Source organism: Pongo pygmaeus, chromosome 6, assembly GCF_028885625.2.
Source record: "Pongo pygmaeus isolate AG05252 chromosome 6, NHGRI_mPonPyg2-v2.0_pri, whole genome shotgun sequence".
NCBI lineage: Eukaryota > Metazoa > Chordata > Mammalia > Primates > Hominidae > Pongo > Pongo pygmaeus.
The window spans coordinates 39,359,789-39,386,623 of NC_072379.2; the positions used below are offsets into that span (position 1 = coordinate 39,359,789).

Consider the following 26,835-nt stretch of genomic DNA (forward strand, 5'->3'; position numbering starts at 1 on the left):
GCAGCTTTGCATTTTCTTAAAAAGTTACATAGACACTTACCATATGGTCCAGCCATTCCATTCCTAGGTATTCACCCAAAAGAGGTGAAAATATATGTCAGTACAAAAAAAAAGTGTCTAAGAATATTCATTGCAGCTTTATATGTAGCAGCCCCATAATGACAGCAACCCAAGTGTCCATCAACAGGTAAATGGACAGAGAAAATGTGATATGTCCATTCAACGGAAAAGTACTCACCTTTGAAAAGCAATGAGCTATGTATACATTCTACAATGTGGTGGAATCTCAAAATAATTTCTTAAGTGAAAGTAGTCAGAGGAAAAAAGTTTATATGAATGATTTTATTCACGTAGAATTTTAGGAAATGCACACTAAAGTGAAGTGACATAAACCAGATGAGCAAGAGAAGGGGCTGGAGGAAACTCTTGGAATGATGATGTAACTGTTAATTATCTCGATCATGATGATGGTTTCATGGACGTTTACATATGACAAACTGACCGAATTATTTAAGCATATCCAGTTTTTTTATATTAGTTATACCTCAATATATAAAGGTGTGGTTTTTAAAGTTTCATGAAAAATTAAACATTTAAAGTTCACTTTTTGTCTACCAACATCTATTAGATAACTTAGGATAGTTGTTAATTTAGGCATAACTCCAGACATTTTGTGTGCTGATTAATATATTTTAAAAATCTAGGCCGCGTACGGTGGCTCACGCCTGTAATCCCAGCACTTTGGGAGGCCGAGGCGGGCGGATCACGAGGTCAGGAGATCGTAGCCATCCTTGCTAACATGGTGAAACCCTGTCTCTACTAAAAATACAAAAAGAAATTTGCCGGGTGTGGTGGCAGGCACCTGTAGTCCCAGCTACTCGGGAGGCTGAGGCAGGAGAATGGCGTGAACGGGGGAGGCGGAGTTTGCAGTGAGCCGAGGTCGCGCCACTGTACTCCAGTCTGGGCGACAGAGCCAGACTCCGTCTCCAAAAAAAAAAAAAACAAAAATCTATAAGGTTTCCTTAGGAAAATAATTGGTGCTAAATAAAAATAGTAATTTTTAATTCATATTGAAATGACATGTGTGATCGAAAAAGTGCTTCACTTCACATATGTGGGGATACCATATAATTTTTAGAATGTTCATTCTGTCTTGGTAGAGATGGAGCTTGTTTACCTCATTGGAGTGAAGTGCATTCCATTTGTGAGTTGATAGTGCAAATTCTGTAGAGATGAATTTTTTTTAAAAACCAGGATATTACATCCTGTATGTGGAGGTAATTTAGTTGACTGGTCAGGGCTTTCCCTTGCTTTTTTGGATATAATTCCTCACTGGTCTGAATAATCCACAGACCAGTGCTCATTGGCACCTGGATTAATGAAAACCCCCTAGATATTTCATCTTCAGAAATCACATAAGTTGCTGATAATTCCTTTCAGAGTATTCTTAGTAAATGTCATTTTTATAAAGTGTGATTCTGGTATTCAGTTTTATTATTGGTTTTCATTTGAAGGGTAAAGAAGGTAGCCTTTTTTTCAGTATAATTAAAATAACACGTATTTCAAGCATGTGAGGTGATAGTCCTGTGAGTTGTAGGGAAAACAGCATCATTTGGAAATCTCTAAATTTCAATACCCTCTCCAGGAAATGAATAATATGGGCTTTTTTCCTACATTAATATTCTCTTATCAATCCTCACTAGTTTTGAAACAGAAAACAAAATGATCAGTATTTCTAATAATATTATTTTATTGACCATGGTAGATTTGTCCATTTCTTGAAGCCTGGTTTAAAAAAAGAAAAAAAAAAAGTAAGATGTTTTAAATATCCAGAAATAATGCAGCTGCTGGGCAAGAAGCGAAACAGAAATTCCGTCAGAGGAATGTGCCTGGGCTCAGGCATGGGACACAAGCAGGTTTGCGTTCTGGCCCACCTGCGAGGGCGACTTCTGCACCCCACGGTGTGGCCTTTGAAGCAGCGGGGTTGACCTGGAAAGCACCAGCATGGGTTTGCACCCTCATAGTGCTCAATGTTGATGTCCCAGTTACCAGCTGGGGAGGGCAGGGACCAAAGGAAGGTGGAGGACACCTAGGCCGCCCGGCTGCCGCAGGGCCTGCACTTATGGCCTTTATGGGGAGAAGTCGCCTGCTGGTTTGCAGAGGAAAGGCCATGCCGATTCTAAAGTGAGGTGCAGCCTAGATCATGGGGTGGAGAGTACGTTACAGGACATCAGCCTTTGTGGGGGATGGGGTTGGGAGGACCAGCCCAGGGGGCCCAATGTGCATCTCCTCACATGACCGCAGGGATGCCAGAGCTGACCAGCTCGTGGTAATGGGCTGGACACTGGCGGGGACTGAATTAGGTTGCTTTATTTTTGGGAACAGTGATGGGTGAGAATAAACCCATGCTTGTGGGTGTAGGGCTGGCCGCCTCCTCCAGCCTATTACGGGTAGTGATGTCATATTCAGTATGGCCATGGATGACAGAAAGCCTCAAAGTCAACACTGTTTCTTGTGGAACATGCAAAAGCAGCAGAGATTATGACTTCTCCAGTCCTACAACCGAGGTCTCTGTGCTTTCTGTGTTCCCGCTACAGAACCACGAGGCTGCCCTGAGACGCTCACTCACGCTGTGGGGATGTCAGAGAGCCCCATCGGACCCAAATCCACGATGCTCCGGGCTGACGCGTCCTCGACGCCCTCCTTTCAGCAAGCTTTTGCTTCTTCCTGCACCATTTCCAGCAATGGCCCCGGGCAGAGGAGAGAGAGGTAAGAAGATGGATCTTTAAACTTGGCACAAGTTCCCCTTAAAGACCCAGAATGCTGAGAGGCGTGTGGGACCAGCGGGGGCTCGCTCTTCAGAGAAGTTGAAGCTAGACCAGGCAGGGATTGGCCTGAAGATGGGGCGGGGCAGGGGACCAGGGCTGTGTGCACGACACTGCTACCGCCGGGGACAGGTGTATGTGGTGACATATGAGAAAATATAGGGACATACAGGAAATAGAGGCAAAATCAGTCTTAGAGGGCTTCTGGTTTACAGAAAGATCTGAGGGTGGGAGGGGGTGGGTATTAACAGGGAAAAATGGCCTATTTCTGCTTCACAAAGATACTACCCCTGAGGAAATTCATATGAGAGACCATTCCTCTTGCTCAGAGTAGGAATAAGTTTCTTTATGCTTTGTTGTATGAACACGTAGCTCCCTATTTAACTTTTTAAATTCTACCTCTGTTCTCCTTAAAATAAAAGAGGAGCCCTCATCTAAGGACATTACACATAGACTCTGTAACCATGAGTGTTCCATTGCCAGTGAAATACGTGCGTCACGTGGTGTGGTTTTAGCTGTCTTTCCGTACTCATAAGTGGTTGGTAATTTCCAGTAGTCTCTGTGGTATCCGTTAATCAGCTGGTTCATCTAGCAAGCGTGGATTGAGGACTGGTGGTGTGTCTGGCAGATAAAGGAGATGGGGCAGAGGGATCATGCTGCGAGGAGGAGGGCACCCACAGTGAACCAACGGCCCCGCTGCCGGGGATGAATGTGGGTGGCATCCCTGCCTAGTGCTGTGGGACAAGACGGGAGGGCATTTCTATTCCCGAGGGCACACGTGTATGTGGCCACAGGTGCTGGCCAAGGGCTGGGAAAAGGCTTCCCAGTGGGTGCACAGCTGAGCTGCGTCTTAAAGGAAGAAAGGGCCTTGACCCGGTGAAGATGCCGGAGGGAAGGCGCAGGGGCCGAGGAAGCAGCATCTGCGCATGTGGAGGCCTTCATGGGGCGGCTCCCCTGGGTGCCCTCATGCGGGCTGCAGCATCCAGGCATGAAGTGGGGGCTTGAAAGGCAGGCAGCGTGAGCTCAGAGAGGGCCTTAGTGTACATGTTTTGGAAAATACCTCCTGTGCTGCCTGGAGGGCCTCAGCACCCACTTGCCCATCCCTGTCTTCCCGTGTGGGTGACGCTTGCTGGTCTTCAGGTGTCTCTTTGTACCTTACATGCTGTCTTGGTCGGCTTGTCTTTTGAACAGCTCCTCTTCTGCAGAACGCCAGTGGGTGGAGAGCAGCCCCAAGCCCACGGTCTCCCTGCTGGGGAGCGGCCGGCCCACCGGAAGTCCCCTCAGCGCTGAGTTCTCCGGTACCAGGAAGGACTCCCCAGTGCTGTCCTGCTTCCCGCCGTCAGAGCTCCAGGCTCCTTTCCACAGCCATGAGCTGTCCCTAGCAGAGCCACCGGACTCCCTGGCGCCTCCCAGCAGCCAGGCCTTCCTGGGCTTCGGCACCACCCCAGTGGGAAGTGGCCTTCCGCCCGAGGAGGACCTGGGGGCCTTGCTGGCCAATTCTCGTGGAGCGTCACCGACCCCCAGCATCCCGCTGACAGCGACAGGGGCTGCCGACAATGGCTTCCTGTCCCACAACTTTCTCACGGTGGCACCTGCACACAGCAGCCACCACAGCCTAGGTCTGCAGGGCCAGGGCGTGACCCTGCCTGGGCAGCCGCCCCTCCCTGAGAAGAAGCGGGCCTCGGAGGGGGATCGTTCTTTGGGCTCAGTCTGCGCCTCCTCCAGTGGCTTCTCCAGCCCGCACAGCGGGAGCACCATCAGTATCCCCTTCCCAAATGTCCTTCCTGACTTTTCCAAGGCTTCAGAAGCGGCCTCACCTCTGCCAGGTAGGTGTGTTTCCAGAGGGTGGAAGGGCCCCTCTCTCCATTCACTCGGGAAGGGAAGGGTTCAGACCTGCAGCTGAGCTGGCACATCTCTAGTGCTGGGCCGGGCACCTGGAGAGAAAATCCAGAGCCGTTGGGGTACTTTTCCATTTTCCTTGTCCAAAATCAAGCACTGGCCCAGGCTTTTCATTGACTCTTCTTGGCTTCTGTGTTTGGCCACCTTGGATTCCTTCCAGTTGTAGAAAGTGCAGATATTTGCAGTGGTTCTACTTTCCGTTTCACTTGGGAACATGGCTTTTTGTAAATAACAAATTCCTTGTCAAATTAAATTAATTCATCCGAAACGTCATTATGAAATATTTCAAGTGCATAAGAAACAGTGTGGTCTATGGGTTAAACAACACCAACCTTACCCTCTCTTTCCTCGCTACCTTCCTATGTATTCTTAAAATGTATTGCAAAGACCCAATCCAAGCATCCTGTTGTTTTGTTTTGTGTTATAAAACAGTCACTGCCTCCTCTAACTCAAGTCATTTCAAAGGCAGGATTCCCTTTCCTTAGAACATCCCTGGCTTGCTTGCCCTTGGCATGGGATTTGGACTTCTGGGATCACAGCAGATGAGAGGTTGCAAGAAGAAAAGTGCCCATCATGGTCACCGTTTTTAAATTTTGCTTTACAGATAGTCCAGGTGATAAACTTGTGATCGTGAAATTTGTTCAAGACACTTCCAAGTTCTGGTACAAGGCGGATATTTCAAGAGAACAAGGTATGTGGGGAGGATGAGGGCCTCCTTGGGCATCTGCCCTAGTGCCCGCTTCACTGCCTTGCGTGAAGATGGGCCCTGCGGTGGGAACATCGGGCAGCCGTGGCCTTCGTATGGATTGAGTTTGAGCAGGGCCCACACGTTATTCCATGCCTCCTGGGGACATGCTACAACCTTTAAGTTTTTATAGGGGAAAACTCACTACTAATGAGGGAGTTGGTGAGGAATGGGCCCCAGCCATGAGCATTCCAGTGTATAGGGTGTAATTTCTGGCTGCTTGCACCAGCCAGTGGCTTGCCAGTGATACCAGCCCACAACTGCTGACTGTGAGGAGGAGACACACTCTCCTGCATCTCCATGAAACCAGAGAGGACAGGGTGAGGAAGCAGGAGAGACGCCCTGCTCTGAGAAGTCAGGGACACTGTGTGTTCGTGAACACCTACATAAGCACTTAATAATGAGACCCGGTTGTGGACTTAACCACATGCCTCACACACAAACCAGGCAGAGCATCTCTCTGCTTGGTACAATGTCAGGCTTTTTTTTAAAATTTGAAATCATTAATACTAATTTTTGAGCAATGAATATTTGAATATTTTGAGCATCACTTTTTACCAGAGCATGAATAGAAGAGATGTGGGAGAGGACGGCTAGCAAGCTCTTCTGGGCAGCCCTGCTTGGAGACAGCCCCTGGGCAATGAGCAGAATTCATAAGGTGCTTCCCTCGGTTGTGGGATGGCCTTCCTCCCTGGATGCTGTGTCTCAGCTGAGTGTACCTTCCTCTGGATACCTCATTTTGGCAGTGCATATAGTTTGTTGCTTCTGGGATATACCTCGGAAGAGATGGTGTGTGACTGGCAAGGCAGGGCAGGGCCATGCCTCCAGTGCCTGGAAGACGGAGTCAGGATTCCTAGGAGCCAAAGTGAATCCCGGTGGCCACCTGGTGGAGGCTGGAGTGAAAGAGGGAATGGGTTAGTTTAAAGCGGTGAGGAATGACAAGCTGCTTGCAGTCAGCAAGAGACCCACTTGGCTCCTCTGTGCCTCTTTATCTCAACTTCAGAAGAAAATCAAGCTCTCTCCTTATGAAGATGCCTCAGGAATGCATAGAAATGAATAGTTGAGTGGCAGAAAAATAGCTCTGTCCAGCTCTCCACTGAAATTCTGCTATTCAGTTATGTAGATGATAGAAATGGTAAGAATGTGCATCTCTTATGATCTCAAAGAAGCGATTGTCATTTTAAGTGGAAGAGAGAGAAAAAAAACCCGTGGCCTGGAAAGACCTTCATTTGCCTGAATTGGCCTTTGTGAAACACTGCTCACCATGGCCGAGGGCCCCTCTGCGGCCGGATGCTGTGTGCCTGTTGTCACCACCCAGGCCCTGCTTGTGTCTCAAGAATCCCGATGACTGTGGCCCCCAGTGCCTCGGCACCTCCTCCAGCTGGCCAGACTGAGAGGTGCCTATCCAGCACCTAAGAGATTCTGCACAGACCCTTCCACTCTATTGGCGCCGTCTTCTAGAGCAGGGCGATGTGTGGGGCTGGATGCCACCTTCTCTCATTGTGCAATGTCATTGTAGCAGGGGGGATCTGAAACAGACAGATTGGGGTTGGAGTGCACTACTGGCTTCCTCGGCAGGGTAGCAAGGTTCGAGCCTGCCGTCGGGGGTTGCTGAGAGCGGTGCCATGTGGAAGGTACCTGCCCTTGCTGGCGCCTGGTAGATGCAGGATAAGTGGATGTGGATGTGCAGTACGTGTAGTTGGCATGTGCTTGGTCTTCAGCACACATTGTAGAAGGTTTGCTGGGAGGACCCCATCTCAGGATGGCCAACATGTGCATCGAGTGTTGGTTTTTCCAGCTGAGCTCTAAAAGGATAACCTTCATTTTCTACATATTTTATATAGAAGAGACCTGTGCAGACGATCCTTCTACTGCCTGTGGCAGAGTCTCCAAATAGTGGAAGGCTGCCCTTGGGTGTCATTTATTTGGATTTTAACTGTCAGATGTGCCTTTTTCTAGAAAAGCTACAATGACATTTCAGGGTGATGCAGGAGGAAAAAAAACACCCAGATAGCCTCTTTGGGAGTGCAATTTGTCACATACTTAATTCCTTGAGGTTTCCTAAAGCTAACATAAAAATACCTCAAGAGGAAAAGAGGACCTTAAAGTAAAATCAAAATTAAGTACTACTGTCCCAGTTGTACTTCTGGGGTGTTGCTTCTCCAGATGCTTCTCCAGATGCAGGGCGAGACAGTGTGAGAAGGTGAGAGGAGACTCACTTGCCTCCCCTCTCCCCATCCCCGTCTCCAGGTGAGGAATGCGATGCCAGTGCCAGGGTGGAGCACGCAGCTGCTGTGTGCAGTGTGTGGACGCTAGTTTTTCCAACTTCAGCACACCAGGCTCCTCAGCTTACTTCTGTATGGAAAAACAGCGGGTCTAAAATTCTCCTCTTACTCCCATTGCCTGTGCAGGAGAGCACAGCCCCGTTGCACCCCTGCAGCCTGGCAGCTGGGGCTTCCCTCCTGGCCTGGGGAGAACTGGTCGGAGCAAAGCCCGTGTTCCCTCCACTGCCATCCACATGTGCCCAAAGTCTCTGTCCCGTGAGGCTTCTACACTTTATTTACCACAGGGAAGTAGAACCATGACTTACAAAAAGAAAAGCTCTGAGGTATATCACAGTTGAAACAAAATGTAAGTGATCTTTTGTCCTACTTAGAAAAAACAAAAAAGTAGTCCCGGCGCAGTGACTCACTCCTATAATCCCAGCACTTAGGGCAGCTGAGGTGGGAGGATCACTTGAGCCCAGAAGTTTAAGGCCAGCCTGGGCAACATAGTGAGACCCAGTGTCTACCAAAAATTTTAAAAAATTAGCTGGGTGTGGTGGTGTACACTTGTAGTCCCAGCTACTCAGGAAGCTGAGGTGGGAGGATCGCTTGGGCCCAGGAGGTTGAGGCTGTGGTGAGCTATGATTGTGTCACTGTACTTCAGTCTGGGCAACAGAGCGAGAGAGCCTGTCTCAAAAAAATAAAAATTAAAAACTGAAAAAATGTCATGCATGTTCAGCCCCTAAGTTTATAGACTATGCTGTGAGAAAACATGCACCGGAATTCAGGGTTTATTCCCAGGGCCTGTGCCCTGCCCCAGGAGGGGCCCCCCCTCCCAGCCCTGGGTCCCTTGCGTGGGCGGCTGCAGGCCTGGCTGGAGCTACCAGCAGTCTCGGGCATGCACGGTGAGCCTGCCTGTGTTTTCCTGCCTATCCTTCCCACTGCAGTTTAGAAGCTCCTGCTTCATCCCCAGGGGCTTGTTGAGCTCCTCCCGGTGCCCTCATCCTGTACACAGGGCCACGGTGCAGGGCATTGAAAAATGTGTAAAAGAAACCATTCGTTTCATCTTGTGGCCAGACAGATGCCCTGGCTGTGGGTCCAGGCAGGCCTGGGGGCACATAAGGGGCCTCTGTGGGCTTGCGCCATGGAGGTATTTACTGAGGCATGCCGGGGGTATCCCACCACTTATTGGTTCATGTTCTGTGCCCTGATCGCTTCCAGACAGAGCCTTTGGCATTCCAGAAAGGCAGCATTTCCATGGCTGTAATTATGTATAACTTTATACTCTAAATCCCCAGTTTTCCCCCCTTTTTAAAATAAAGAGTAAATGTCTAGAAAAGAAATTCCGAGATGTAGTCTAGTTATCAGGGAACACTCTGGCTTGTCTGGGCAGTATCAAGTTGAGGTTACTATTACCCTAACCAACTCCCTCTTCTTGGAAACGCCAGATTTTGGCCATGAAGGGGAGAGATTTTTTGAAGCAATGATTATGATTAGCTGAATGCCTACCAGCCTCACCAGGGAAGCTGGGTGACCCACTGTGCGAGGCCCTGGGTTGGGGGGCACATGGAGAACGTGTCCGCAGCCCTATCCAGGCTGGGCTCATTTGGCCACATCAGCCATGGAGCCACGGGATAGGGGGCCACCTGCAGGCCAGGTTTTTGTTACTTCCTTGGGGAATCTTGGAATTTGTATTAAATTTTCAGTAACATTTTGAGTATGCCCTTTCTATCCTCAGAAAGTGTAATTAGAAACTTCTTTCCTGGCCGGGCGCAGTGGCTCACACCTGTAATCCCAGCACTTTGGGAGGCTGAGGCGGGTGGATCACGAGGTCAGGAGGTCAAGACCATTCTGGCTAACATGGTGAAACCCCATCTCTACTAAAAATACAAAAAATTAGCCAGATGTGGTGGCACGCACCTGTAGTCCCAGCTACTTGGGAGGCTGAGGCAGGAGAATCGCTTGAACCCAGGAGGTGGAGGTTGCAGTGAGCCGAGACCATGCCACTGCAGTCTAGCCTGGGCAACAGAGCGAGATTCCATCTCAAAAAAAAAAAAAAAAAAAAAAACCAACCAAAAAACAATTTCTTTCCTTTTATGCTGTTGAAAGAGTTTATGTTCTCATGTTCTAAAATCTTTAAGAAAAATGCCACAGGGGGCAACGTCCAAGCAGCGGCAGGGTGTGCTGTGACAGCCTCCCTCCCACTGCCTGTTTCTCCCCTTTGTGTATATTTGGATCTGGTCTTGTTTCTTACTCAGCGTGAGCCTCGGTTTCCTGGGCTGTCAGGTGGGGACCATCATTTGGACATCACAGGTGTTGTGGGATTAACAGAAATCCTGTGTTTTTCCATGGGCAGCCCACAGGGCAGTGCCCGGCACCTCAGTCTAGCTAAAGAGAGGGATGTTCCTGTCCTTTCTGCCTCCTCAACAGGCAGGCCCACCCATGAAACATACAGGACACCACAGAGACCTCCCTGAAGGTCCCTCAACTGCATGGACACGTAGTTCTTCCAGCCAAGCAGGGGGATCCCGGCCAGGTCCCCACTGATCCAGTTTGCAAAAAGAGTAAGGGGAAGAGGACCTACCCAAGGTTGTGAGTGGGCATAGACCTTTGTCCACCCGGCAGACGTTCTTGTCTTTCTCCTCCCTTTCTCCAGCCATCGCCATGTTGAAGGACAAGGAGCCAGGCTCATTCATCGTTCGAGACAGCCATTCCTTCCGAGGGGCCTATGGCCTGGCCATGAAGGTGGCTACGCCCCCACCTTCAGTCCTGCAGCTGAACAAGAAAGGTAAGGTTACCACTCCCTATTGATCTGTTCAGCTCATCCACAGAGAAACTCTGTTGGTTTATTTTTAGGCTAATAAAATAAAAGATGACTTTAACAATATTCACAAATTTTATTCTTAATATTTATTTTTTCAGGTATATTTTACAAAGTTTTCACCTTATTTAAGAAAGAACATTAATTTGTTAATTTTATTTTCTTTTGTTTTGAATAGGTAATCCGTTTCATTGTTCAAAAATTAGAACCATAGGATAAGGCATCCACTAAGCCCGTTTTGCTTCCATTTCGGCTCCACCCACCTCACCACCCTGTCACCTCCCTTGGGCAACCATCTGGAGTAGATTCGTGTGTGTCTTTTCACTGGTTACCTGTCCAAATGCAGGCAAATACACACTTTTATATGAAAACTAGCATACTATGAGCACTATTCTTGTATCTATACCCAGTAGGGTATTTTTAGATGGATTAAAAGTGATACTAGAATAAGCCTAGACTCATGAGATGATCTCTAATGCAGGTAAAGGACTATGCCTGCCTGAATCCTTTTTGCATTAAAAGTCATGGCAAAAACCATAATGACTTTTGCACCAACCTGTAATAGAAGGATTTCTATTCCTTTGGGTATAATACCCAGTAATGGGATTGCTGGGTCCTATAGTATTACTACTGCCTCTAGGTCTTTGAGGAATCACCACACTGTCTTCCACAATGGTTGAACTATTTTACACTCTCACCCACAGTGCAAAAGCATTCATTTTTCTCTACAACCTCACCAGCATCCACTGATCATATTTCTAAGATTGCTTGTAGCTGTTGTTCTCTTTGGAAGTTCTGACTTTCCATCTTATGAAAATCCTACAGCCAATTGATCCATTCTATTGTTGGTGGACACTTGATTTTCAGTTTATTCTTTTTTTTTTTCTCCCCCTGCCCTTTTTGCCCCATTATACTCATCTTTGTGTGCTACCATGCCGCAGACTAGACTAAGGAAAGGGAAGCTATTCTTTCACTCTGTCTCCCCAAATGGAAATTGTGGGCTGAGGGGACATTGCAGGTCGTTGGTTCCCAGTAAGGACAACTTGACTCACTAGGAGTGGGGAAATCAGAAGCAGCTCGGATTTTAAACTCCCTGTGTTTACAGAAAAGTGAGACCCCCACCTGGTTCACTCATGCTCTGTGCCTAATACCTGAGAGGATTTTTCCAAATCCTTGGATGAAACCTCTGCTTCATGCTTCCTGGAGAAAATCGCCTTGGAGTTACACCCTGTGGAATGTATAATTTGGCTACCAGGAGGTCCAGCCTCAGGCAGGGCTGTAGCGTTTCCAGGAAACATAGATGGGTTCATTTTGTCACAGGTAATGGTGTGAGAGTGGAAGGGGTGGGGAGTGAGGCTGGGAAAGACCCGGGGCTCAGTCAAAGCTCAGCCCCGAAGCCTGTGGATACTGACTGTCCTGAAGCGAAGTAGAGAAAAGGCGTTGTGTAGGGGAGAAAGAACAGATAATTCTTGAAAAGTAGGATATTCTAGCATCCAGAATTCCAGCATAAGAAGCCCAACAAGATGCTATTTCTGAGTGGAGATAAGGGCTTTTGTAGCTGGAGAGCTGAATTAGACCTGATTGTTGAGGACTGAAACTGAATAATGATGATGGCAGGAAAGAGGGTCGCAGGACCGAGAGCATCTGGCGAGTCTGCAGAGATGAGAGATGATTGGGAGAGCAGGAATGATGGATGGTTTTGGTTGGCTCCTTGGTTTCCGTGTAAAGTTTTAAAGCAAGGACAAATAACATTTCCGCATGCATTATCTTTTTGGAATCTAGATGACAGTATATGACTGTTTTTACCTCTGTGCGTGCATCCTGCCTCTCTGACAGACTTTGGACTCAAACTTAAGATGAAAGGAACAAAATAGGGGATATTAGAATAGCAGACTTGAGGAAACCCAGCATTGTTGGTGCCCTCTGGGTGAAATCTTATCTGGCTGCTGTGTCTTCATCCTGCCCCTGGATTTGACATTCGGATTTCACAATCCAAGGACAGATTTGAGCAGAGTTTACCAGGTCGTAAAGAGCCACAGCCATTCACCGTACCACCTCCAGTAAACAGGAGATGGGACAGCTAGGGACATTCTGGATGCTGTTCTCCAGAGAGCCCTGGCCAGAAGGACTTCCCACTGAACCATTTCTCACAAGTGAAATCCAGACCCACGCTTGGTGTTCCCTTCAGTTTGGAAGCCAGGCATCATTTTCCTCCCACAACTGAATGGCAATATGTTCTTATCCCGCTTTAATTCAACACAACCTTTTATGGAATCTGATATTTCCTTTTCTGCAAGCTTTACTGCCCTTGTGAAATGCTGACACAGTGATATTTGTCATGCTTATAAACATCTTTTGGAAGCCTACTGTGGGCAAGGCACTGGGGACCAAGCCCAACTCCAGTGGGTCTTGCTGCCAGGAGATTTCCAACACCAGAAATAGAAGTTTAGGTGGACATGCCCCACTGGAGGGTGATGAAGGAAGCACTGGATCACAGAAATACAGCACACTGTGAAGGTCTGTTGGACTCATTAGCATAGGGCAGTGACTTCTTGTTCTTTTGGTTATGGTGTTTGTACTTTTCCACTCTCAGACAGTTTTGCCATTCAGTGGCTTTTTATGATGTGTTTTCTCTTTGGACTCATGGGCTGGCCTAAAGCAGATGTACTGTTTACTATTAATAGCAATGTGGTAGAGTGCTGCTCCCGTGCAGCTGAGTGTTTGCTTTCTGGAAGGTTTTACAGATCCAGGCTCCTGGTTAAATCCCACCCAGAAGACTGACCTCCTTCCAGCTCTTTTCAGCGATTCATTATAGGTATCATTTTGTGTCTGAGCCTTTCTCACCTCTCATCTTTGGGAGGGGATTCAGCTGGAGATTCATGATCCTCTTTCTTAGCTGCAAGCTCATTCCCTTCATTGGGGATTCTTGCAGAATGTTTGAGGGCCTCCCCCAAGGGACCTCTCCAGCCCCCACACTGTCATTGCAAGGGTTCCTGCCCTGTATCTGGCCTAGCCTGTGCTCATCCAGCTATCTTGCAGCCCGCTACCATTCCTAGGACGAAGATGGTTCTTGGCAGCCTCTTTTGCAGTGGCTGGACTCGTATTCAGAGAAGAGCCTTTTCAACTGTAGCTCCTGGCTTTTATGTTCTATTGAATTCTCCCATGCTCCCATTTTCAAAAAATTCTTCTTTCTTTAAATTTCTTGCCACAGCTGGAGATTTGGCCAATGAACTCGTCCGGCACTTTTTGATCGAGTGTACCCCGAAGGGAGTGCGGTTGAAAGGGTGCTCGAATGAACCGTATTTTGGTGAGTTGCTTGAGAGGTTGCTGTCAATGTTCTGAACTCCTGAGGCCTGGATTCCCTCTGCTCACCGGCCTGAGATTTGGGACCATCACTCTTGTGGTGGTTTACTCATATTTCAGTCCCCAGTTCTGAAATCCCGCTGATCTGAATTATTATCTTTAAGATAAACTAGATTTGAAGTTGTTCTTAAAAGCTTTGTCAAAACCAAACAAATGAAAAGCACCATATCAGAAGTAGGAATTACAGACGTCAATAAGATTCTGTCCTAGTTGGCAGGCAGATAAGTCCTGAGAAGGTTGGAGCTCCAGCGTGACCCTATCCCACAGCACAAGGAACAGCACAGAGCTCCCAACAGAGCACCCTCCCTTCTCTGCAAATTGGGAGCCTTCCCTACCTCACGAGCTTGTTGGAAAGATGACTTGAGCAATCCACACGAAGCACAGTATAGCCTTAGGCATCATTGTTATTAGAGCTTTGTTAAGAAGCATTGTGCAGGGGTAATATATATGGTTAAAGTTGGAGTTGGCTTGATGTCAACCCTCCTGATTCAAGATCCAACAAACTGTATGCTTTAGTCTTTATAATTTGGTAATGATGTGTCTATGATAAGAATGATCAACAGTTCCATTTACTTACCTCTCAACTGTCTTGTGGAACTTTATACTTCTTTGAAGTTTTACACAAAGCTGCACACTACTCTAACATACCAGTTGCTAAAAACATAAGGGTTCAGCCTTTGCATCCGTTTCATTCCAGCTGATAAACTGGCTAAGCACACAACACCTACAGCAGTTGTTGACTCTTGTTTGCTGTCTGTCCACTTTGCAGGGAGCCTGACGGCCTTGGTGTGCCAGCATTCCATCACGCCCTTGGCCTTGCCGTGCAAGCTGCTTATCCCAGAGAGAGGTAAGAGGTCCTCAATGCTAGTCAGGCTCTGTGTAGGTTGTCTGCAGTCAAGGCCACCGGTTTTAGAGATCCATAAAGATTCACTGAGAAAAATAATAAGACTGGAAGTTTTTTCGTATTCTCTTGGTTGAACCCAAGAAAAGGCCAATGAGTTCATCCAAATCAAGGAGAGAAGAGGAGATTCTGCTTCACTGACAGCTCCCAGGTAGCTTTACATCATGGATTTTGATGAAAGATTTCTATAGAGCAAAGATTCTGTAGTTTAAAAATGTAAAACCCTCAGACAAAGAAGGCTTCAGGGTCATTGACATTTAATTTTTACGTTTCTACAAAATGGGCAAAATGTTGATGTTGTTGAACTTAAATGATGGATGCACTGTTCTTTTTACTTTTATGTTTGTTAAACAATATCCATAACGAAATTAAATAACACCCACAGCATGTCAGGGCAATGTGACCGTATGTCCCACTTTCCTAAGCAGTCACAACTTCACATAAAAATGGTCTAACTTAATATATAGGTAAATGTGATTTCCTTTTCAAAGTGTCATTGTTCATATGACTAATTCGGTGATTAGAAAAATATTTTGTTAGGCCTTGTCATCTCTACTTTTGTTCAGAATGTGATCATGGTTTCTATGGGCCGGATTATTGTCCCAAAGAGAAACTGTTGACTCTGCAAAACCATTGCATGTCACCATCTGGGAATTCTGTCATCAAATTGTCTAACTTTGTCATGAGGATTCTTGTTCAGGAGCAGGACTCATTTCTGTATTTTCTTGCCCCTTCCTACAGATCCATTGGAGGAAATAGCAGAAAGTTCTCCCCAAACGGCAGCCAATTCAGCAGCTGAGCTGTTGAAGCAGGGGGCAGGTCAGTAAATGCAGCTCCATTTCTACATCTGGCGACTGGGGAGAAAAAGGACTCACTGACACAACTTCCTTTTGCACTTTCAGTATTCAGGTTTCCTTTCTTTTCTGTGAGCCGTGAAGGAGGTTTCCTTTTATAGAAGCTTGCACAGAGCTAGGTGGGGTGCAGTTGTTGGGACATCAACAAGGGCTTCATGGGCCGGTCTAACTCGAGCAAGGCTAAATTCAGTGAAATAAATGTCAAGCCCTGGATTTAGTTTGGGGGAAAATATAGTAAGACAGGATGTGGGTGATCTGTCTAGGCAACTGTAAATGTAAAAATGTTCCAGAGACATGACTCAACAAGTCACTTGACATGAATCAACGATTTGACCCACACTGCCAGCAACCCCAGTGAGACATACAACACCCAAGACCCAGCTCACCAGACAGAGCAGGTCACTTAAAAAATGTATTCATAGAGTTTCTTTTTTAGAGCAGTGACAGATTCACAGCAAAATGGAGAAGAAGGTACAGAGATACACCATATACATGCATAGCCTCCGTGCTGTCAACATCCCCCAGCAAAGTGGTGCACATGTTATGGCTGATGAACCTGCATTAACACAGCCTCGTCACCTGAGTCCCTAGTTTAGGGACTTGATGTTTAGGTTCACCTTGATGTCATGCATTCTATGGGTTTGGACAAATGCATAATGACAGGTAATCACCGTTACAGTATCATAGTGAATAGTTTTACTGCCCTAAAAATCCTCTGTGCCCTTTCTGTTCGTTCTCCCTCCTCCACCAACCCCAAGCAACCACTCATCTTTTTATTGTCTCCATATTTTCAACTTTTCCAGTATTGTCATATAGTTGAAACCATACAGTTCATAGCCTTTTAAGGTTGGCTCCTTTCACTTAGTAATATGCATTTAAGTTTCCTCCATGTGTTTTTATGGCTTGATAGCTCATTTTTTTTTGGCAGCAAATATTTCCATGTCTGGGTGTACCAGTTTAGTAACCCATTCACCTACTAAAGGACATCGTGGGTGCTTTCAGGTTTTGGCAGTAATGAATAACGCTGCTCTAAACACCCATGTGCAGGTTTTTGAGTAGATATAAGTTTTCAACTCCTGTGTGTAGATACCAAGGAGTGCATTCTTGGTTTGTATGGTAAGAGTGTGTTTAGTTTTATAAGGTACAGGCAAACTGTCTTCCAATGTGGCTGTCCCATTTTGCATTCCCACTAGCAATGAATGCGAGTTCTTGTTGCTCCACATCCTCGCCAGAATTTGGTGTTGCCAGTGTTCTGGATTGTGGCCTTTCTAACAGTAGCGTAGTGGTATCTCATTGTTTCTGATGACTTACGATGTGTAGCACCTTTTCATATGCTTATTTACCATCTGTATATCTTCTTTGGTGAGGTGTCCATAGAGGCCTTTGGCTTGTTTGTTTAATTGGGTTTTTGTTTTCTTATTGTTAAATTTTAGGAGTTCTTTGTGTATTTTAGACACTAGTCCTTTACCTGATAGGCCTTTTGAAAATATTTTCTTCCATTTCATGGCTTGCCTTTTCATTCTTCTACAGAGCAGAAATTTTTAATTTTAATAAAATCCAGCTTATTGATTTCTTGTTTTATGGATTGTGACTTTGGTATTGTATCTTAAAAGTCACCATCAAACCCAAGGCCAGCTAGATTTTATAGTTTCAAATTTTACCTTTAAGTCTATGATCCGTTTTAAGTTAATTTTTGTGAAGGAGGTAAGGTCTGTGTCTTGATTCATTTGTTATTTTTTTGCCTGCAGATATCCAGTTGCTTCTGTACCACCAGTTGAAAAATCTGTCTTTTTGCAGTTGTATTGCCTTTGCTCTTTTGTCTAAGATCAGTTAACTGTATTCATGTGGGTCTACTTTCGAATTCTTTAATTGACCTATTTGTTCTTTCACCAATATCACATTTTCTTGATTGCTTTAGCTTTATAGTAATCCTGAAAGTCAAATAATGTCAGTCCTCCAACTTTGCTCTTCTCTTTCAATATTGTGTTAGCTATTTTTGGTCTTTTGCCTTTCTGTATTAACTGTAGAATCACTTTGTCAATATCCACAAAATAACTTGCTCGGATTTTTATTGAGATTGCATTGAATCTATAGATGAAGTTAGGAAGAACTGACATCTTGGCAGAAGTTGAGTCCTGCTGTCCATGAATATGGACTATCTCTCCATTTATTTAGTTTTTTGTATCTTTCATCAAAGTTTAATAGTATTCCTCATATAGATCTTGTCTATAGTTTGTTAGATTTATATGTAAGTAGTTTTTGGGAGGTGCTACTGTAAATGGTATTGTGTATTTAATTTCAAATTTTACTTGTTTATTGCTGGTCTGTAGGAAAGCAATTGACCATTTGCACATTAACCTTGTATCCAGCAATCTTTCTGTAATCGCTTATTAGTTCCAGGCCAGGTTACTTTTGCAGCATTAGATGCAGTCGCAGTGGCCCCATTTTAAGAAGGTTGTAAACAAACCACACACCATAGGGCTTTTGTGATTCTGTGGCCGTGAGGGAGGGACACAGCTAGAGAGGACAGTGGGGCCTGCTGACTTTCAAACCTTGACTTTCAAAACTGTTTTAAGTTTTTCATGCAAGGTAGATGTTTATTGTCAGAAATGTTGGGGAGGGAATTTCTGAGTCTGGTAGAAGATTGGACTAGAAATACCTCCATTCTGTACCTCATATCTGCAGAGTAGTTTACGGGTGTAACACCACAATGAAGGTGTATGAAATGTATAGGCATTTTCTTATTTCCTTTACAATTTCTATGTAGCTTTTCTCTGTAAAATTATACATCACTGTGTCTGTTACCAAGCTGAAGTAAAATTACTCTGTTTTGAATGGAATTTTATAGTGTTTAAGTCATTTTAGACTCTCCTTATAGGATAACGTATCTATGGCTAAAACAAAGGTGAAAATAACTTGCCCCAAATTGCAAGTGTGCTAAAACTCGAAGCTCCAAAATGAAAAGTGTAGCTGTGGTCATGGATCTGGCCATGTTCTGCCACACAGGATTTTGATCTTTGGCAAATCACTTAGCCATGCAGACCTGAGGTTTGTATCTGGTCAGTGGGGATAATAATATTTCCACACATAGCAGTTGAAAAGATTAAATGAATAGGACATTGAAAATGCCTTGGGAGCATTTTTCTGGCCCAAGAAGAATGGCCTTTCCTGGGAAGCCGGCCTCACCCTTTCCCTTGTGAGGGGCCTGGGCTGGTCCTGGGCTGCAGCCCCTAAATCTGTTTTAGGGAGTCCCTGGAGCCCATCATGGTTCTTAGCTTTCTTCTCTTAAAGTAACAGTGGACCCAGTCTGTGGGTCCCAGTGAAGTGCCCAGAAGGATGCAGGAATTTACTGTAGACCTCTCTGATGAGCACCTCACTCACTCTCAACTGAGGAGACAGGGCTGCAAAACCAGCTCCACTCTGATGAATTTATTTGTTTCAGTTGCACCTTTTAAAAATGTATTTGAAATTTTGAAAACCTTTAATTAGTGGTTTTAAAATCACAACTTATGCATTGGCAGTGTTCAAGAAAGCGCAGAAGAACGGTGATAGCAACAGGCACAGAGCACTTGTCCTGCCCAGCTTATTGGCTCCTCCCCTTCACCCGCAGGTCATGTGTTGTAGTGTCCTGTCATCCCCTGTCACAGACAGAGGACCCGAGGTGGCAGCTCTGGCTCCTGAATGGCAGATCTAGGTCTGGCTTTCAGCTCCCATGTCCAGCCGTGCCCATATCGTTTCAGGGACACAGCCCTGCCCATTCAGCCCTATATGGTAGCACCAGGGCACACGCAATTTAACTTTTCTCCTTAAGCTTCTTAGTTATCCTGCATTCACCCAGTAAGTGTGAAATTAATAAATGAATTGAATGAATTTAGTTGATCATAACAGTGCATTCTAATAGCACTTGTTTTTAGATATTAAAACTTTCTCTTCTATCCTGACATCATTTTTAGGTGCACTTCCATCTTTTAAAATTACATATGAAATGTATCAATAACTCCAAATGTTTTTTTAAGGGTGGGTCTTCTTAGAGTCAAGACTTCATTCAGAACTTTGAGTTTGTATCTGATCATCTGAGTTGGGCATTTATATATGAAGCTTAAATTATGACTGCCTTGAACTTCTTTCCTTTAAAAATCTCACTTCTAAAACACATTGAGAGCTGCGAATGTCTGCTGTCCATTACATTAACCGCGATTCCAAGCCACGGAACCAGGACAGCAGATCTGTCACCAGAGGAGTGAGGCTGTCACAGTGACCACCCCTCAGCTAGTGTCGTCTTCACCTGGAGGATTGGCTGCAGGTGTTTAGAATCAGTGCAGAACAACCATTGTAGCAAGACGTGGAACTATTGCAATCTCTGATGGCCTCCAGCAATTTAGTGAGTTTTCTTTCCTAAACTGAACTTCATCTGCTGTCCTAATTCACTTAGAGTCCTAGACTCCTGGATGTGCAATGTTCTTTGAGATGATCATGTCCAATTTCCCCATTGTAAAGATTCAGGAAGCTGAAACTCAGAAATATTAGCAGTCAGACAACTCACAAAGATGGGAATAAACTTGTAATGCTCTCCAATTTAATCCCTTTTTTAAATATTAAGGCTATCATGCCTTTGTTCCAATCTCTAAAACAATTTCTATTTGTGTTTTAAGCCTCGGTTCTTAATTGTTTCTTGTTGAAGCAGAGGAATATAATATAATCCTGAAAAGAAAGACTTACTTCTTTTCAGTAGCCTTCTAATAGATTTCCCAGAAATGTTGCAGTTGCATTTTTTAGCATGGTGGGTATACTTTTTTTTTTTTATAGAGTCATATATGTTCTTTAAGTTTTATAAATGGAAAATAAAAGAAAAGGAAAAATGAATTACTCATAGATCTGTTGCCCCTATGCAGCCCCTGAATATTGGGAGGAAGGGTGGACAGCAGGTAAAGTGTTCTCCTGCCCAAAGACCACTCCTGATGTCAACCAGATCCAGTCCTATGCTGCCTTTTTCCTTGTGCTTGAGGTCATGCTGCCTGTACGATTCTTTTCTCTTCTCTTAGCATAATAAGTTTACCCATGGTTTTTACAAACATAATGCAGGTCTCATTTTTTTCATGGCTACACAATAGTCCATCACATAATTCATCTCCTTATGGATGTTCATTTACCATGTTTCTAATTTTTAATACCACAGACAATGCTTAGAGGACCATCTTTCTGCATTATTTATTTTTTCTGAATTCTGGATTGTTGCCTTAGGACAAATTCCCACATGTGGGCCTCAGACTTTTGTTCTGTGTTATCAAGTCCCTTTCCCAGAGTAGCCTAGCAATTGACAGAGCTCCATGCCATGGGTCTGGTGGGTGCCTTCCTGGTAACTCTCACTGGGCACTGAATCTTCACCTCTGACCAAGAGCACTTGTCAAGTGGCATTGGACGGTCTTGGGTCAGGTGCAGTTGGACAATCATAGGCAGGTGCAGGCATGCCTGTTCTCTGTTGGAGAGAGGCTTTGTGGCACTTGGTGTCAGTTGGTTGATGGGTACTCCGTAGAACAGCCTCCCTAGTGGCAGCATTTTCTTCTCTGCTTTGAGGAATGATGACATAGCTCCTGCATTTGGGGAGAGAGATTCCCCAAACAGCAGATTGCTACCAAACTCTAGCCAGCAAGACTGCTCCTCATCAGAAAGCTATCTGTGACTCCTTCAAGAGAGCATGGGTCTGGGTTGTGGCAGCTGTGGTTCTGTGTGAACTGATTGAGATTGTGCCAATTTTGTGGAATTTTCCTAGTAGTTAGGTCAAAATTTCCCCTTTTTTCTCTCTTTTGTAATTGCATGATCAGCATGACAGTAATGCTAATAAAATCAAAGGCGGACTGTCCCTCTCGTGAAGTCTGTTTTGAATTCTCCAGGCTCCCTCACAGCTCCTGTCTGATGCACACATGCTTTTCATTTTCCCGTTCTAATCATAGCAAACGTGGTTTTTATTCTGCTTTCCCCGCTGATTGCTGATGACGTCTTTCCATGCTGCCATGTGATTTTCCTGGTTACCGCTTGCTGGTTGCTTGGTATTGCACTGAGGGGGCTAATTTTACCCCTTTTTCATTTCTAATGTGTTTCTGGTTTTTCCCACTATAATGAATATGTGGCACAAATGTCTTTCCCTGAAGGTTAGCTATCCCATGTGGTTACAGAATACTTCCTTTCTCAATCTCCTCAGAAGCGGGACCTCTAGGTTACTTCTAGGCATTTCAGATCCACCTGATAAATATCGCCAAGTATACTAGTCTGCTCTCATGATGTTAATACAGACGTATCTGAGACTGGGTAATTTATAAAGAAACAGAGGTTTAATGGACTCACAGTTTCACATGGCTGGGGAGGCCTCATGATCGTGGTAGAAGGCAAAGGAAGAGCAAAGGCACATCTTACATGGTGGCAGGCAAGAGAGTATTTGCAGGGGAACTGCCCCTTATAAAATCATCAGATCTCGTGAGACTTACTCACTATCACAAGAACAGCATGGGAAAAACCCAACCCCATGATTCAATTACCTCCCACCAGGTCGCTCCCACCACACGTGGGGATTATGGGAGCTACAATTCAAGATGAGATTTGGGTGGGGACACAGCCAGACCATATCACCAAGTGATCATCAAAAATAGTGGTCTCAATTCCTCAGAGTGCCTTCAGCTATAAACACCATGGCCTTTGCTATGGAGAGAAAGGATGGTCCAGCAACTCACAAGTCGCCCTGCACTGTGACACCCAGGGACGTCCTAGCCCATCTGTGGGCTTGTGTGTCAACGCACCCTGTGGCACACTTGTCAAGCCACCTGCCAGCGCACCTTCCAGTGCACCTGCCAACACATCTGCCAGAACATCTACCAACATACCTGCCAAACCACCTGCCAACACATCTGTCTGTGCACCTGCCAACACACCTGCCAATAGGCATGGCCCTTGCTGGTTCTGAAAAGTCAGACTTAAAGGCAAAGAGAAAATGGAGCTGCTTCCCAGGGCTGCCTACCCCAGGAGGACATGGCCGAGGGAGACAACACTACCTAGCGCGTACTGTGCATCCTAGTGCTGAGATGTGTTGCTGTAGACTATGGGGAAGCACTCTTTTTCTGTTAAGTGAAACTTTAGAGGCCTTTAACCATGGAATTAAGACATCCACATGCTCACATAGAGGGACTTGTATACAGTATACAGGGGGCAAGTGAGTGAGGGCAGTTCTGTTCCTCAGGAGGAAGCCTACTCAGCCTTTGGGCAGGAGAGGCCCTGGTTTCCTTCAGTGAATGAGCTTCAGGCTAAGCCTGGATGTCTGGGAACACCTCAATTTCACCCACGCCCCAAAGTCACACGTGCACTTGTGCTTGCACTGCAGGGTCACAGGCTAGAAGGGAGAGAAGGGTTGTTATGGAGCCCAGTTGTTTTTCTTCTCTCAAGAGGAGATGGTCAGGGACAAGACCCACAGCTCTCCCTTGGCAGCATGGGGAGCCAGGACACAGGTGAGGCCGGGCCACTTTTGGCTTTTTCCAGCCTGTTCTCTGAGCTCACTGCAAGCCATTCCTTCTCTTGGCAACCAGGATTCGAGGACACATGCTTCCCTCACGGTTGTTTCTCAGGGGCTTCTGGGCTCCTTACCTATAACAGTAGTTGGGTTTCGTGTTAATGTGACTGTTGTCCAGACCCACCCTGAGACCAGAGAAGGTGCCTTGGACTCCACCTGGGACACAAGGGTTTTAATACTGCTGCAGGGCGAATAGAAAGCTCCCCCTGGCTGGTGGGAAGGCAAAGCCACACCAGGCGGATCTGCTTTGCTCTAGTAACTTGCTTATTCTCTGCCTTGACATGAGAGCAAGTGCATCCTTGGAGCACTCACTGTTCATGTTTTCAGAATTAGGGGCAAAGGCCATCTTCCCTGCATGCACCCACCACAGGCCACATGCGCAAGTCGTTCATAAACCCACAGTCTGCACATCAGCAACTGCCTGTGTGTTAACAGGACACACCTGTGCCAACGTTTGCAGCTAACATGTGTCTCCCTTGGTGTCTTCCAGCCTGCAACGTGTGGTACTTGAACTCTGTGGAGATGGAGTCCCTCACTGGCCACCAGGCGATCCAGAAGGCCCTGAGCATCACCCTGGTCCAGGAGCCACCACCTATGTCCACAGTTGTGCACTTCAAGGTGTCAGCCCAGGGCATCACCCTGACGGACAATCAGAGGAAGTGAGTGCCTAGAGGGAGGCAGGAGCCGTCCAGCAGGGATGGGGGCTGTCACCCTCCTCTTGCTCTTCCCTAGTGTGAGTAGTCATCCAGGTAAATCATTAGCCATCCTTGAGGTCATGAGTCACCCAGGGCCTGTCTAGGCATTTTTCTCTCATTAAATACGTCCTGAAAACCACATAGGAACTCTTAGCATTTGTTCGGAAGGCTATTTTTCTTAGAAATCAGTAAAATAAAATAAAAAAAGACATTTGGAGTTTTAAAATTACACACATACACACATAATTGCAAATGCAAAAAATCTTTTAACTCAGTTCTTTAAAAACACTCTGATACTGTGATCAGAGTCCGTTGATCTTGGAACCTATTCTTTTAACAGAGGGTCATTTCCTTTCAGGTGAGAGTATGACCTTGATATGTACTATTTCCGTTGGCCAATTTCAAATGACTTACGCCTGAGCTGTTACTGAGCCAGTTATGCTGGAGCAGATGTTCTCGATGTGGATCTTTACTGAATGCCCAGCACAAGCATGGAAGAGCAGCCACAGGGCTGTTCCTCTCTCCCTCCCTCCAGAATGCCATCCCTGAGTGCAGCCTGTGGCCTAGGAACAGAGCATTCCAGATGCAATTATTTTGTATTGTGTGATTGAGGAGGCTCGTTGGCATCAACCGTGGCAGCAGCATGATGGCAGGAGCCATCACAGCAGACAGGCCGGCAGGGGACACTCAGACCAGCCTGGCTGCTTTCCCAGGATGCTCCCCGAGCAGGGCCCCCATGCGTCTCTGTGGTGCCCATGTCCCTAGAAACAAGACATTTTCTTCATCTGCCCAAACCACCTGGGAGGTTGAAGTCAGGATCTTCCCCTCCGTAGCTTCAGGAATAAGTGAGTTTAGGCAGGTTTTGCTCATCACCCTTCACCTGCTGAAAAAAATGAGCACAAAGCAGAACGTGGGTTTTGCTGGTCAGGACCCGTTCAGTTCCCCTGACACTGACCAGTGGGTGATCCTGGGCAAGGTCCCAGTGCTTGATGCTCTCGTATTTCAATCCTGCACCAAAATACCTATTTCAAGGTTTAGTGTCTCAAATGAAAGGGCACTCAGCAAGTGCCCTGTGTGGCACACGCAGGGACAGGGTCAGGGGTGTGGCTCAGCCCCACCGTGTTCTCAGGGTCAGGGTCACAGGCAAGGCTCAGTTTCACGGTGGACTCAGGGTCAGGGACATGGCTCAGCTGTATGGTGGACTCATGGTCAGGTTCAGGGGGCATAACTTTGCTGTTTGGTGGACTCGGGGTCAGAGTCGGGGTTGTGCCTTGGCTTTATGGTAGACTCAGGGTCGGGGCATGGCTCAGCTGCATGGCTCACCCAGGGTCCCCGTTGGGTATGGCTCAGCTGCATGGTGGACTCAGGGTCAGTGTCAGACATAGCTCAGTTACATGGTGGACTCAGGGTCAGGGTCATGGCTCGGCTACATGGCTCACTCAGGGTCAGGGTCATGGCTCGGCTACATGGCTCACTCAGGGTTCCCATTGGGTGTGGCTCAGCTGCACGGTGGACTCAGAGTCAGTGTCAGGGGCATAGCGGAGCTACATGGTGGACTTAGGGTCTGGGATGTGGATCAGCTACCTGGTGGGCTCAGGGTCAGGCTCAGGGCATGGCCAGGCTGCTTAGTGGACTCAGGCTTACAGTCAGGAGTATGACTAAACTGCCTAGTGGACTGAGGGTCAGGGTCAGGGGCATGGCTAGCCTGCATGGTGGACTCAGGGTCTGGAGGCATAGCTTGGTGACATGGTAGACTCAGGGTCAGGGTTGGGCTCCTTAAGGATCCTCACAATGTTGACTGTTCCCTCCTCCCCGCTGCCCTTGGAAGATATGTTATTTCTTCACAGGATCTGTTCTATGTGCCCTTGTCAGAGGTGTCTTTTTTCTGTGTCTCTTTAGTTTCCCTGTATTCTTTATATTCCCTGGAGATGGATCATGTCCACATCACTTCAGATCTTTTATACTGTAAGAGATAGAGTTTGAGTTCAGACTGGCTAATTCTAGACAAAAGGGGGATCTTCTCACCAACAATCAGCCTTTTTAAAAGGCACCTGTTTGAGAGGGGTTGCAGGTGGCTGCAGGGTCACCTTGAATTGAAGCACACCCAGGCTCTGCCTCTGCCCTTGCCTATCTCCTGGCCTCTCTCTTCATCTCCAGATGAGCTTTACCCTGTGCCAGTGCAGAGTCATTCCCAGAAGGAGAGGGGTGACCCCAAAGCCAGCTAGACTGGCCCAGCCTGGACACAGCAGCGTGTTGACTTGGGCATCCTCTGGGGACCATGTGGACTGGGTGGATAGCACTCTTGGAAGGAAGGGCTGGGCAGGTGAGCCAGAGGAGGATGCCCCAAGTGGTCATGTCAGTGACTAAGGGCTGTCAGGTGAGCCTGGAAGGAGGTCTCTATGGGGGTCATATCCGTGACCATGTGGAGTCCTTCCCTAAGGAATATTCCTTGCACAGCACTTTATTGTTCACTCAGTGCTCTCAGACCTGTGACTGCATCTGACTTGGGCATCTGTCCTGTGGAAGGGGTGGGCTGGTAACATGATCCACTTTTCACAGGTGAGGAAACCCAGGCTTGGAGCCTGGAGGCTGTTAGTGGTTTCCCCACGATCCTGCAGCCAGCAGTGTCTGGCAGGGCCAGAGGTGCTTCCTTGTGTCCACACCCCACCAGCTTTTCCAGTTTGTTAGGGCTTTTTTTTCTTTTTTTTTTTTTGAGATGGAATCTCATTCTGTCGCCCAAGCTGGAGTGCAGTGGAGCAATCTCAGCCCACTGCAACCTCTGCCTCCCAGGTTCAAGCAGTTCTCCTGTTTCCGCCTCCCAAGTAGCTGGAATTACAGGCACATGTCACCATGCCCAACTAATTTTTGTATTTTTAGTAGAGACAGGGTTTCACATGTTGGCCAGGCTGGTCT

At 46.5% G+C, this 26,835-nt stretch overlaps 1 protein-coding gene across 17 annotated transcripts in view; it reads left to right on the top strand.

Moving 5' to 3' along the window:
* TNS3 (tensin 3) overlaps positions 1–26,835 on the top strand; it is a 308,196-nt gene that overhangs the window by 275,782 nt on the left and 5,579 nt on the right. For all 17 annotated transcript variants that reach the window (XM_063667331.1, XM_063667329.1, XM_063667338.1 and 14 more), the window contains 8 exons: positions 2,598–2,769; positions 4,017–4,651; positions 5,329–5,415; positions 10,390–10,521; positions 13,766–13,861; positions 14,687–14,764; positions 15,560–15,637; positions 23,718–23,886. In XM_063667331.1, the coding sequence (XP_063523401.1) occupies positions 2,598–2,769; positions 4,017–4,651; positions 5,329–5,415; positions 10,390–10,521; positions 13,766–13,861; positions 14,687–14,764; positions 15,560–15,637; positions 23,718–23,886 (1,447 nt within the window). The remainder of the gene's footprint in view (positions 1–2,597; positions 2,770–4,016; positions 4,652–5,328; positions 5,416–10,389; positions 10,522–13,765; positions 13,862–14,686; positions 14,765–15,559; positions 15,638–23,717; positions 23,887–26,835) is intronic.